The sequence below is a fragment of the Protopterus annectens genome, chromosome 12.part0, assembly GCF_019279795.1.
Source record: "Protopterus annectens isolate FY-2018-M chromosome 12.part0, PAN1.0, whole genome shotgun sequence".
Classification (NCBI taxonomy): Eukaryota; Metazoa; Chordata; order Ceratodontiformes; family Protopteridae; genus Protopterus; species Protopterus annectens.
Genome location: NC_056746.1, coordinates 942,853,171 through 942,867,012, shown reverse-complemented (window position 1 = coordinate 942,867,012; position 13,842 = coordinate 942,853,171). Strand labels below are relative to the sequence as shown.

General features: G+C 42.1%; 1 protein-coding gene across 1 annotated transcript in view; it reads left to right on the top strand.

The window, feature by feature from the left end:
• STX16 (syntaxin 16) overlaps positions 1-13,842 on the top strand; it is a 379,775-nt gene that overhangs the window by 58,341 nt on the left and 307,592 nt on the right. The window contains exon 4 of the mRNA XM_044089972.1: positions 12,817-12,842. Coding sequence (XP_043945907.1) covers positions 12,817-12,842 — 26 coding nt within the window. The remainder of the gene's footprint in view (positions 1-12,816; positions 12,843-13,842) is intronic.

Below are 13,842 nucleotides of genomic sequence, written 5' to 3'. Positions count from 1 at the left end.
TGTCCTTGCCTATTTAAGTGGTACAGTGTGAAATATTTTCTGCTTAAAAACCTCCACTTTGGCCGGCTAAAAACTAGCTGTATTCAACTGGACGTATAAGAGAATTTAAGTACCTTTATCTGCACTTTTTTTTTTCAAAAAATACAGTATTTAAATTGATTTTAACTGTGTTGCAGGAATATTAACTGAACTGGAGGTTTTGACTCTGCTCTTCAGTTAGTCCCACCCACCCTCCCTGTTTTTGATTTGGTTTTGGTGTTAATCTTAGTGGCCTTGAAACTGCCCGCCCCTCTTGTAAATTTGTGTTTGGATACTCCTTCTGGGCCCATTTCATTTGCTCACTCAACTGAGTGCAGTGAGCTCATATTCTGATTTCAGGCACTCCTACTGTGTGCAAAGAGAGCATCTGGGAAACAGAAAAAAAAAATCTAAGCTTGTTTCCTGCCTTTCCTGTTAAGTGGTATAGACTATCTGTAGGCTTCTGAGCTCCCAAGCCCTTCTGTGTTGGAGGGAAGCCTTCTAGCTTAGTTTTTTTTCTTATAACTAGCCAGTTTTCTAGTTTCAGCACTCAAATCTGTTTCTTTGATCTCAGCACTTGTTCAGAAAAAAAAATTTCATCTGCTTTTACTGTACTTGTGTTTCTACCTACTTTATTTTACTTTTGCCTCATCTTAAAAGTACTCAATTGTATTTATTACTGCTTGGTGTAACTCATTCTAAGCTTTTTGGTTTAAACACTTGGGCTTCGGACCAGTTGTTTTGCACTGAGAGGGTTTGTGGTCTGCACTGTAGTGGCAGAACAGGTAGCTTACATCCTTCTGGGTTGGGAAGTGCTGATTGAGGGCTCAGTGTCTGTTGTTCTAAAAGTGTATGAATTCTGGTTTAAGCACTTGGGCTTTCAGGCCAGTTATTTTACATTAAGAGGGTTTGTGGTCTGCACTCTTGTGGGAGGAGAGGCTGGACTCCGCCCTTCTGAGCTGGGAATTTCTGGTTAAAGGCTTATAGTGCATGCATATCTGAACTGCTTCTTACTGAAGTTGGTGCGCCTTGTTTGCTGTGGCATAGACTGGATTCGGGCCTGCTGGATCTAGCTTTGTTTGTGTAACTTGAGCACTAATCCAGGCATTCTCTAAAGTATTCAATTGTATTTATTACTGCTTGGTAGTAACTTGATTAAAGTGTAGCTATCATTCTAAGTCTTTTGGATTAAGCACTTGGGCTTCAGACCAGTTTTACATTAGGAAGGTTTGTGGCATGCACTGTGGTGGCAGGACAGGTAACTTTCATCCTTCTAAGTTGGGAACTGCTGATTGAGAGCCCAGTGTCTGTTATTCTTAAAGTGTATTAGTTCTGGTTTAAGCACTTGGGCTTCAGGCCAGTTATTTTACATTAAGAAGGTTCGTGGTCTGCACTCTTGTGGGAGAAGAGGCTGGACTCTGCCCTTCTGAGCTGGGAATTTCTGGTTAAAGGTTTATAGTGCCTGAATATTTGAACTGTATCTTACTGAAATTGGTACACCTTGTTTGCTGTAGCATAGACTAGATCCAGGCCTGCTGAATCTAGCTTTGTTTATATGCTTGTTGTTTGTTTGCTTGTTATTTCCTGGAACGCTAATTCCACCTAATACGGCTTCTCAGCTTCTGTGGATCACTAGTGACATCTGCATTGCTTACTGTACTTATTTCCTTGTTTCACTTGAAAGAAAGTTACTGTTTGTCGTTTTTGCATTTAAGTTACCAGTAACACATTGCACTTAAGTTACCTGGCACTTGCTCACTAAAGCAATTATATAAGTCAGCACTAAAAATTAAAAGCACTACACCCTCACTCCCCACTGGCCCTTGTTTTCAATTATAAAGGAATTTCCAATATTATTCTAGCATGTCCAAAGGTCAGTTGTCAATCTCCTCCGGTCCAGCTGGTGAATCTGGGAATCTTGAGGCAATGTTACAACGGCCTCATGTACACAGACAACCCTCTCCTCCTCCCAACAAATTCCAACACATGTGAGAGATGCAACCATATAGCCAAACTGGAGGCTAAGCTCTCTCAACTCAGTACTGGCATAACCAGTCAGGAGAAGGAAACCACACTCACTACAATTCCAGTCTCACATAGACCTACCACGACAGCAAACCAAACACATAATCACACAAAAACATACTCTGAGGCTCTAAATAAAGAGCTGCCTAAGCAGCAGAGACCTCCAAGGCAGACACCCAAGCAACCGCTACCCCAAAACAAAACACGTGCAACAAATATCTCGCAAAGCCAGTGTGCCGAACAGTCACAGCCCTTAAGACTAAACAACACACCTGATACACTTGTAATAGGTGACTCTATCATCAGGCACACTGACGTCCCTCTCACCAGGCTGAACAAGGAGAGGGTCACGGTGAGCAGCCTGTCGGGTGCTAGGATCCGCCACATAACACAAGCACTCAGGTCACTCCAATGCAAGTACAAATATGACTCAGTCATTGTCCATGCTGGTGTGAATGACCTGAGACGTACCTCCCTGGACTACATGAAAAGAGACATAGAGGAGCTCTCTGAGCATGTAGCCCAGGCCGGTATGACCCTGACCTTGAGTAGCATCTTACCCTCACCAAGAATGATGCCACAATATGAAGACAAGATGATCAATTTCAACAATTGGCTTAAGTACTGGTGTCATTCAAAGGGGATCCAATGCCTGTCAGCTTGGGATGGTATGCTCGACAAGCCACGATGCTTCGCTAGGGACGGCTTGCACCTGTCACCCTGGGCTTCGGATATTGGCAAAGGCTCTTGCTACCCCCATAGTGCCTTTTTTAGGCAAGGCTCAAAAGACAAACCCACCTCCATAGGTATCACAAGGGATAAGAAACTGAGTAATGCTACTCAACGCCAGAAGTCTAAACCTCAAGATGCACGCACTCAAAACTCTCCTTAGCATGGAGAACATCGATATCTGTGCAGTAACAGAAACCTGGTTCAGGGCTCTTGAGAGCACCCCAGCACTACCAGGTTATACCTCATACCATGCTTTTCAGCCCCAAAACTTGGACCGAACCACAAAAGGAGGGGGAGTATCGATATTCATCAAAGATACCCACACCTCCAGGTTGGTGGCAAAGCACGAAGCATCAGAGACTATCCATGTGCAACTAACAGTGGGTAAAACTGCCTTCCAGTTTATAGCCTGCTACAGACCACCCTCCCAAACCCAGGAACCCCACTCGGCCTTCCTGAGAACACTGGAAAATATGAAGGTCTCTCCAAACACCATTATATTGGGCGACTTCAACTACCCAAACATAGACTGGGAGCATTACTCTAGCTCCAACACCCTAGCCCAAAGGTTCCTAGAATTTATAAACTCAAATGTTATGGAACAACTTGTTACCTCTCCCACAAGAGGGGAAAACATACTGGACCTGATCATCACCAACATGGGGACTCTATGCTCCAGACCAGAAGTGTATCCCTCACTGGTAAGATCAGACCATAAACTAATCTCACTGATATTCACATCCCGACCCCACCCCCTGCCCATAAAACCACAGTGAAAAACTTCTCTAAAGCAAATTTCACACTCCTCAAAACCAAGGTGGAATCCGTCAAAGCCCCCGGGCCTGTGGAAAATATGGCCCAGACAGCAGAATCTTTTATAAACGCATTCTATGAACACCTTCAGGAATGCATGGATCATGCGATCCCAAATAAAACCAAGACCCAATCCTCCAAAGGCAGACGTCCTGTCTGGTGGACCCCAGCCATAAACAAACTATACAATAGAAGGAGGAAGCTACTAAATGATAGAGCAAACTCCCAAAAAGGGAAGGCATCACTGATCAGTATTAGCAAAAAACTACGGGCACTCATAAAATTGTCTAAGGCCAGCTTCGAGAGAAAATTGCACAGGACACTAAGGATAATCACAAGGCTTTCTTTAGTTATGTTAGGAACCTGGGTGGTAATCCCCAGATGTGCTCAGAATTAGTCCAAAATGACAAAAAATACACCGAACCCACAGACATTGCCAACATCCTAGCTGACAGGTTCAGTGCAAACTTCTCCCCCCCCCCCACCAAAAGGGCAAATATCTTTCCCAGCAGAGTGCTGCCCCCCTGACATCTCAGATGCTCAGGTAAGAGCCGCCCTCTCCAAAGCAAAAAACACAGCATCAATGGGACCAGATGGTGTCCCGGGCTGCGTCCTACATGAACTCCAAGAAGAGCTAAACCCAAACATAAAACTACTGTTCACTCTCAGCCTTACTACAGGATATGTGCCCAAAGAGTGGCATACAGCAACAGTGGTCCCTCTCCATAAAGGTGGTGCCTCAACGGATCCTGGAAACTATCGCCCCATAAGCCTGACTAGCTTGGTCTGCAAAGCTATGGAAAGGATCATCATGGACCTCATAAATAAAGATATTGGGGACCTACAGACACTGGATCCTACCCAGTTCGGCTTTGTTAAGGGCAAATCCTGTCTCTTAAACCTGGTTGATTTCTTTGAAACAGTCACCAAGGCCATTGACGAGGGGAAGGTGGTCCACACAGCCTACCTGGACCTCGCAAAAGCCTTCGATACAATACCCCACTCTGGCATTATAGATAAGCTCACCAGCTTAAATATAAACCCCTATGTCACTAGATGGATTGCAAACTGGCTCAAGGACAGAACCCACATGGTTAGAATTGCTGGAGCCATGTCAGACTCCAAACCAGTTACAAGTGGTGTCCCACAAGGCTCAGTCCTGGGACCTCTCTTGTTCGGTATATATTTCTCGGAGGTACAGGCCAACACGGAAGGACTGTGGCTGACCAAGTTCGCAGATGACTGCAAACTGGGCCATAATCGACTCTCCAGCCGACACAAGCATCCTCCAAAAGGGCCTCATAGAAACAGACAACTGGTGCCAGAGCCATGGCCTCAAGCTAAATGCCAAAAGTGTATAGTCATCCCTTTGGCAAAACAAAGTGCCCACAAATTACCACATAGGTGGTAATCCATTAAGTACAGAAGAAATAATTAGGGACCTGGGGACCCAAGTTGATAGCAATCTCTCATTTGACAACCACGTGGCCAAAGTGGTTAGAAAAACATTTTATATAGCCCACCTAATCATGAAGGGATTCACATCTAGATCAGGGGAGGTCATCGTGCCTCTTTACTCATCCCTCATCAGGCCCATAGTTCAGTACAATGCCCCATTTGGGATGTACCTTACCAGACACCTGCAGCAACTGGAAAGACCCCAAAATTACCTCACCAAGAGGATCAAAGGGCTCAAACAGATGCCATATGCTGCCCGGTTAAAGAAACTCCAACTCTACTCAGTGGCATACCGCCTGTTCAGAGGCGATCTGTGCCTGACGTATAAAGCCATGTCCAACCCGGAATTAATGGACATGCTGCACCTCAGAAAATCCAAATCCCATCGAGCTACGCGCTCGAGAGACTTGAACCTCAGCACTGAAATAAATAGGACATGCTGGAGGGACAGATTCATAACCCAGAGGCTCCCTTCACTCTGGAATAAAATCCCAGTCCAGGTTAGGCAGAGTCCCTCATTGACTCTCTTCAAGAGGAATCTTGATGAGTGGATGGGAGAGCGTAGGTTTACCCCGGGTATCACTTCTGTGTCACTGTTAGACAGAGGCACAGTATACGAACGTTGAAAAAGGGCATAGCAAAATAAATTTAAAATGGGTGGCGAAAGCCAAACACATTCTGGCTAGGCTTATAAATGCCCTAGGGCAGATAGCCTAGTATGAACCTATGAACCTAAGAGCAATATATAAAGTGCCCCCCCCCCCCCCCAATTATGTCGGACAGGCTTTGTCCAGATTTTTTGCCCTAAGTGATTGAGAGGTATGCTCTCAAGTTCTAGTTCTTTGTTGTTATATCTAAATAAATAAAACTTGTTAAGAGTTCAAGAGGGAGGTGGGGGGAGGGATTGTTGACAGGCTTTCTGAAACTTGCAGTTGTCTAAAGCCTTGGAAACTGAAACTGCTTCTGCTGCTGCTTGTGCACATTGGCAGAGCTTAATTCTTTTGTCAAGAATTACATTACTTGGATTGAAGCCTTCCTCCCACTTCAGTAATTGTGCAAACAGGGAAACTTTACATTTGAATTCTTAACCACACAGGAAATGCAGAACCTGGGACTCTTAAGCTTGGGGAGCAGCTGTTACTAACAGCAGCTGGACTTTGTCTTCTAAAATGTGCAGTGAGAATAGTGACAATTAGTTATGTGTATATATATCAAATGTTTTTTTTTTTTGCATTGAGAACTGATCTTGCAAATATTCTTCAAAGCGTTTTTTTTTTAAACACGAAACCTCTTTATTCAATTATGATGTATGACATAGGCAATGTTACATTTATATAAACCATAGTGAGACAATCTCAATTGCGAACATTATACATTCCAAACAGTGCCAACACAACTGTAGGTGCAGACGTTATATACCACTTTTACCATATCCAGTCATTGTCAGTCAACCATCACATCACTCACATTCAAATCCTGCCTTCTTTTAAACCTCATTCCTCCTATGCGTGTACTGATCCCACATTTCTCATTTTTCCTATATAATTTGCTCCTACCCTTTTCTGAAGTCCCAGTTCCGGTTGTTTTATCTCTGGTTATATCTTTGCTACTTCTAGTAAAGTTAGTTTAGACTTTGATTTCCATTTTCTAGTAATTGCTATTTTGGCAGTCATCATAGTAAGGCCTTGCTGAGTCTAATTATGTCTAGGCAATTCCGATTCTGTATCATAGCTCAAAAACATCATTTCTCCAGTTACTCCAATTAGCTAACCCAGCATCTCTGACAGAGCAGTCTGCAGGGAATCTTTAAAAGTCTGTCAACTTATTACACTTCCAGAAAATATGTTCCCAGTTACCTCTTTCTTCCCTATCACACTCCAGCATTTGCTGTCTACCTGAGGAAAAATTCTTTGCAGTCTGCTTGGGATATAAAAATACCTACAATGGATATAAAAAATTTACACACCCCTGTTAAAATACCAGACTTTTGGCGACGTAAAAAAATGAAACCACAATAAATCATTTCAAAACTTTTCCCACCTTTAATGTGACCTATAACCTGTACAATTCAATTGAAAAATAAATCTGTTAGGGAAAAAATATGAAAAATAAAAAACTTATAATAAGCTGGTTGCATAAGTGTGCACACCCTTAAACTAATACTTTGTTGAAGCACATTTTGATTTAATTACAGCATTCAGTCATCTTGGTACAGACCTGCTGTCCATTAAAGAGACTCTGATTGATTAACCCCAAATAAAGTTCAGCTGTCCTAGTAGGATTTTCCTGACATTTACTCAAGTTGCCTGCTACAGCAAAAGCCATGGTTCGCAGAGAGCTTACAAAGCATTGAAGGGATCTCATTGTTGAAATGTGTCCGTCAAGAGAAGGGTACAAAAACATTTCCACATTTCCACAGCATTGGATATACCATGGAACACAGTGAAGACAGTCATCAAAAAGTGGAGAAAATATGGGACAACAGTGATGTTGCAAAGAACTGGATGTCCCCCTAAAATTGATGAAAAGAACTGGATGTCCCCCTAAAATTGATGAAAAGACAAGACGAAAATTAATCAGGGAGGCCGGCATGAGACCTACAGCAACACTGAAGGAGCTGCAGGAATTTCTGGCAAGTACTGGTTGTGTACTACATGTGACAACAATCTCCCGTATTCTACATATGTCTGGGCTGTGGGGTAGGGTTGCAAGACAGAAGCATTTCCTTACACAGAAAATCATCCAGGCCCGGTTAAAATTTGGAAAACAATACATAGTCTCCCAAAAGCATGTGGAAAATGTGTCATGGTCTGATGAGACCAAGGTTGAAATTTTTGGCCACCATTCCAAATGGTACGTTTGGCGCAAAAACACCACCAAGCATCACCAGAAGAACACCGTCCCCACGTTGAAGCATGGTGGTGGCAGTGTCATGCTTTGGGGTTGCTTTTCTTCAGCTGGAACTGGGGCCTTAGTCAAGGTCGAGGGAATTATGAACAGTTCCAGATACTAGTTACTTTTGACCCAAAACCTTCAGGCGTCTGCTAGAAAGCTGAAGATCAAGAGGAATTTCACCTTTCAACATGAAAATGACCTCAAGCATACATGCAAATCAACAAAAGAATGGCTTCACCAGAAAAAAATTTTGGAATGGCCCAACCAGAGCACAGACCTGAATCCAATAGAAAATCTGTGAGATGACCTGAAGAGGGCTGTGCACAAGAGATGCCCTTGCAATCTGACAGATTTGAAGCACTTTTGCAAGGAAGAGTGGACAAATATTGCCAAGTCAAGATGTGCCATGCTGATAGACTCCTACCCAAGAAGACTGAAAGCTGTAATTAAATCAAAACGTGCTTCAACAAAGTATTAGTTTAAAGGTGTGCACACATATGCAACCAGCTTATTGTACATTTTTTCGTTTTTATATTTTTTCTTCTAACAGATTTGTATGTTCTTCAGTTGAATTGTACAGGTTCTAGGTCACATTAAAGGTGGAAAAAGCTTTGAAATTTATTGTGGTCTCATTTTTTTATATCTCAAAAAACTGGTATTTTAACAGGGGTGTGTAAACGTTTTATATCCACTGTATGTAAACACTTCAGGCAAAGATCGTAAATCTTCTAGATTTTACTGCATATTTGGGAGACATACATGTATCCCCCCATTGTTTATTTCTTTGTGAATTGCTTATTTAATCTTTGTTCCCAATCCTTTCTAACCTCCTCTAATTGATTCTTATAGTTATCACGCAATATTTTATATGCTGTACAAAGTATTTCTTTCTTAAAGGCAACTTCTGTTCCAGATTCTACTAAAAACTCTACCAGTGCTGGTCTTTCATTTAGGACCCCCCCCCTATTTATTTCTCTTTGCCTATACTCTATCAATCTCTCTAACCTGCATCCAAATAAGTTCTTGGCATCTTCCTATTCTGTTATCATTCCCTCTCTAGTTATTTGTTCCCAATGCCTTTGTTCCTTTGCCAGTTTTCTCCAATATATCCCCGCCTCCTCTTGCTTATTGTCTGTATCCCCAATTGCATTCATCCCTGTTGGGAGAATCTACTTCCTCCATTCCCGTGTTGGCTTAATTCTTAGAAGACCTTCCGCTACTTCATGAGTATAATATTCTTTATGATTATTGTTCTACTCCTTAAAGGTCTGCATCCAAAATCCCAGTCTCTCTCTGTTACTTGAGCTCCCCCCATTTCATCATCTGTTTCCACCTTGAATTAGTTTTCTGCTTATGCAGTGTATAGGAGCTGCAACTGTGTTTCAGTGAATACCCCTTCAACTCGAGTAATCCCAATCCGCCCTGTTCTATTGGAAGAATAAGTTTATCCCACTTGACTCTTGCCATCTTCCCCTCCCAGATAAAATCCTTCAGCTTTTTATTAATTGTTATCCACAACTTCTCGTCTGGTTAGTAAAATATGCTTGACCAGTGTGTATAAGACTAAAGGGACTAAAAACATTTTAACTGCTTGTATCTTACTATTGATATCCATATAACAAGAGTTTCCATTTTCTCAGTTTTTGTATTATCTTTTGTTTAGTTTCTTTCCACATATGTTTTTGTATTATCTTTTGTTTAGTTTCTTCCCACATATCCATAGCTGCTACACGGGTATCATTTTTAATCCATGCTTCTACACAGGTATCATTTTTAATCCGTGCTTCTAAGTACTTCATTTTATCATGTTCCCATAAATATGGATATTGCTGAACCAATTTGTTTTTGGGTACATAATTTACTGCTATTGCTTTTGTTTTAGCTTCATTAATTTTGTATCCCAAAAAGGTTTGAAATGTCTCAGTATGTTCCACAGCACTGTAATGTCCCTTTCTGGTTTTGTCAGGTGTAAAATAATGTCATCTGCAAATAGAACTAGCTTTTCTTGATTACTTTACCAGTTATATCCTTGAATTTGAGTCCTTTATTTTCTTTGCCAGTGGTTCTAAATATAATGTAAATAACAAAGAGGAGAGAGGACACCCCTGCCTGGTTCTTCTGTTCAAGCTAAGGTTATGAGAGAGGACCTCACCCACTTTAATTTTCACCTCTGATCCTTCATATATTCTCTTAATCAACCTTGTAATTTTATCAGGGATTGCAAATGCGTCCATTACTCTGCATATAAAATCCCAGATTACTCTGTTAAATGTTTTCTCTGCATCAAGACCCACCAGCAACAGGTGTGTTTTCTTACCTTCTGCTTCCCTCAGGATCATCACTGTTCTATTTATGTTGTCAAATGTTTGCCTCCCTTCCACAAAACCACACTGATCCATATCTATCAGTTTTGGCGTTACTTTTACTATTCTTTTAGCCATTGTAAACATAAACACTTTATAATCATGATTTAGTATTGAAATGGGCCTGTATGAAGCTGGATATGATGGATCTTTACCCTCTTTAGGTATCACAGCTACTACCGTTTTCTTCTAAGATGTTAGTACTTCTCTTAAAATACTGTTAAAGAAAGCCTTTCAGATCTTTATCAGTTTTTTCCCCTCTTAGTTTCCAAACTTCCACAGGACTACCATCTATTTCTGAAGACTTTCCTGTGGATTGGTTATACATCACCATTTTTTTCTCATCTCCTCCTATCCTGTTAGTAATTTAGCCTCCGCTACCTGTAGCCTTGGCATATTTAATTTTTCCATAAACATTTCCATTTGTACCTTCTCTTGATTTCCATATTTCTCTGGTTTGTACTTTCATTAAATTTCTGAAATATTTCGAATACTTCTACAGGATCCCTTGTCATCTTCCTTGTTATAGGCTCTCTAAGTTTGTTGACAGCCATTTCTACTTTCTGTTGCCTGAGTTGTTGTTGTGCTAAAAGGTTTTGTGCTCTAGAGTTATCAAGAAAAGGTTGCTTAACAGCAATCTTTCTAAACTCATGCATATTATCGAGGGTAATCCTTTATTTTCTGATTAGCATTCTGTAGTTGCTCCTGTACTTGTTCTGTGAGGTTTTCCCTATTTTGCAATACTTCTAATATTTGTTAGTCCCTCTAAATAATTGTTAATGTTCTTCGTGTTTCAATGTTGCAGTCATCACATTTGGGTTATCTGCTTGCAGTAGCCCTCAGTCGGCCTAATTATCAAAGTCTTGGGTCCTGTGTCAGTTGCTGTCTCATCTTCCCTGACATCAGGTAGTCAGGGGTATAAAGCATGCAGCCGACGCCATTACATCAGTCTTTCTTGCTGTGCGGTGCCCGAAGCAGAAGCAGTTCGCAAGTGCCGGTCGGCCAACTCCTGAAATTTTCGTTTTTGAATTTCAGAACCGAAGTCTTCAACTAAAACTAAGTACCCTGTTGGGGAAACTTTTCCTTGCTCTAAACCGATGTCAGTAAAAGTCAATAATTGTATTTCTTATGGAAAGCAAATACCTCATAAAGATTTTCTTTCGTACTGTATTCCTTGCCTACCGTGGTGGTGGTGCTGCGGTAGCATTGTCGCCTCACAGTAAGACACTGTCCGGTTCGAATCTCAGCTAGAGCTTCTTCTGCGTGGAAACATTCGTGAATGGGCGTACCTTCGTTGAAGGTTGTGCGTCAGGGCTGGCAACTCGGCACGTAAAAATCAACTGCCAGTCATTAGCAGACCGGAGTTCCGCTGTGGTGACCCCTAAAGCCAAAAGACACAACAACAACAACTGTATTCCTTGCCTAGGCCCTGACCACGATGTACTTCGCTGTCGGTTTTGTGTCTTATTTAAACAACGAACTATTCGTTGTCTGTATATTTACGCTTCTAAATATCTTGGTACTCTGTTCAGTTATCTAAGTATGTCTTCGGTAAGCCACCAGACTATCCAATTCTGAAAAACGCAAAGATAAAGACAGAGACAGGCCGCCTAGGTCCAAAGCTGCTGACGACGCTTCTCCTAAGCTAGTTGCCAGTTCGCTGGTACTCAGTGAGGCGCTTTTGCAGCCCCTGATACCCACTACTTCAGATTCGCAGGCCTCTACTGAGACCCATTTGGAGTCCGGTATGCTGCGAGATGCTTCAACTGTGGAGCCTGCGGATGTCTCTACCTTGGATGGGTCCGGAGCTGCTGTGCAGGCACCGGCTTCTGAGGATGTATTCAGGCCTACTGACTTGCATATTAAACTGATGCCATCTTCTTCTTTAAGGCCTAAAACTCGAACCATGCCTAGAAAACTGACGCCTAGACTGCATAGTCAGGCCTCTATGCCTAAAAAACAAATTATAAGAATGGCTGAAGACCTAATTACTTTAATCAGGGGAAGCTAACCGTCCTCCTCTAAGAGACCTAGGACTGAATTTGCTTATGATACTTTTGATCAGGATTCTGAAATTTCTGTTTCCTCTGATGATCAGGATTTACCCTTATCTACCTATGAAGATTCTTATGCAGAGGTCTCTATTCCCTCTGCTTCCCCCCCAGAGGATTTCTCTTTTGGTGAAACCTTGCATACTCTTAGGGAGCATTTTCATTGGGAAAGGCAGGATTACTCCGATTCTAAAAAGAGGCTTAGGGATTTCTTACTCCTGCCCCAACACAGGCCTTTAGCTATCCCTCCTGTACTAGACATTGTTGATGATGCCTTTTCAGAATCTAGCTTGGCCCCTGACTCTTTACCTCCTGCTCCCAGAAAACCTGATAGATGTTACAGGGTTCCTGACTCTCACAAGTTCCTTTTTAAAAATCCTACTGCAGATCTTGAGACCATTTCACAGGGACCCAAGGGCATTAAGGCTACTTCTGCCAAAAGTCCCTACCCCCTCTGATAGAGATTCCATGGCGCTGGATAGATGGAGTAAGAAGGTATACACTTCTGCAACCTTGGCCATTTAGGGCCTTAAACTGACAGTTTCATATGTTAAAGTAGCAGCAGCATATTGTTAGATTGCTTAAACAGAAAATTACTTTTGATTCCTGTCCGTGCTGAAATAAGGATTTACAGGATATAATGCATTCTGCTGAACAGGTTGGAAAACATACTTTGCAATGTGGTTTGGATTCACTAGAGGCATCTTGCAGGGCTGCTGTCACTGGGTCTGTACGTAGAAGGCATGCTTGGCTTAAGGAGCAATCCTTGCCAGATCATGTTAAAGCTAAATTGCTGGATGCTCCCTTAAATCAGGACCGCCTGTATGGCAACAAAGCAGTAGTAGTACTTAAAACGACGGAGGAAAAAGCTAAATCTATGTAAACTGTTAAAGATTTCCTGCAAGTACAGCCTCCAAGATTTAGTAGGCATTGGCCCTCTAAGAATTTGTCCTTTCCTGCCTCTTCCAGGCCTTCTCTGTCCAAACCCATAACCAGCAGAACACCCAGGCTTCAGTCCCAGGGTACGCACAGTAGGGGGCTCCCTCTTCCAAATCAGGGAGTAGTAAGACTCCCCCTATGGTAAGCTGTCTCAATGACTTAACTTTAAAACTTCCAAGCACTTCTCAACTGACTGCTCCTTTAGGGGGAAAGATTGCCCTGCAGGCAAAAAACTGGGAACTTGTTACCCAGGACAAATGGGTTTTAAATATAGTTTCCCAAGGATACAGATTTCACTTCCACACGTTACCAACCCCAAACAGTTGGCCAGATCTATCCCCAAATCAGTGGGCAGAGGCTCAAAAGCAAGTACTCTCTCTCTCTTAAGCATAAGGGCTATTCAAACTGTACCAGAAGAGGAAAAGGGGCAAGGTTTCTATTCAAGACATTTCGTGGTACCCAGAAAAGACAAATCTTGGCATCCTATCCTGGACCTTTCTGTACAAAACACCTTTTTAGTGATCCCAAAAGTCAAGATGCTAACTCTT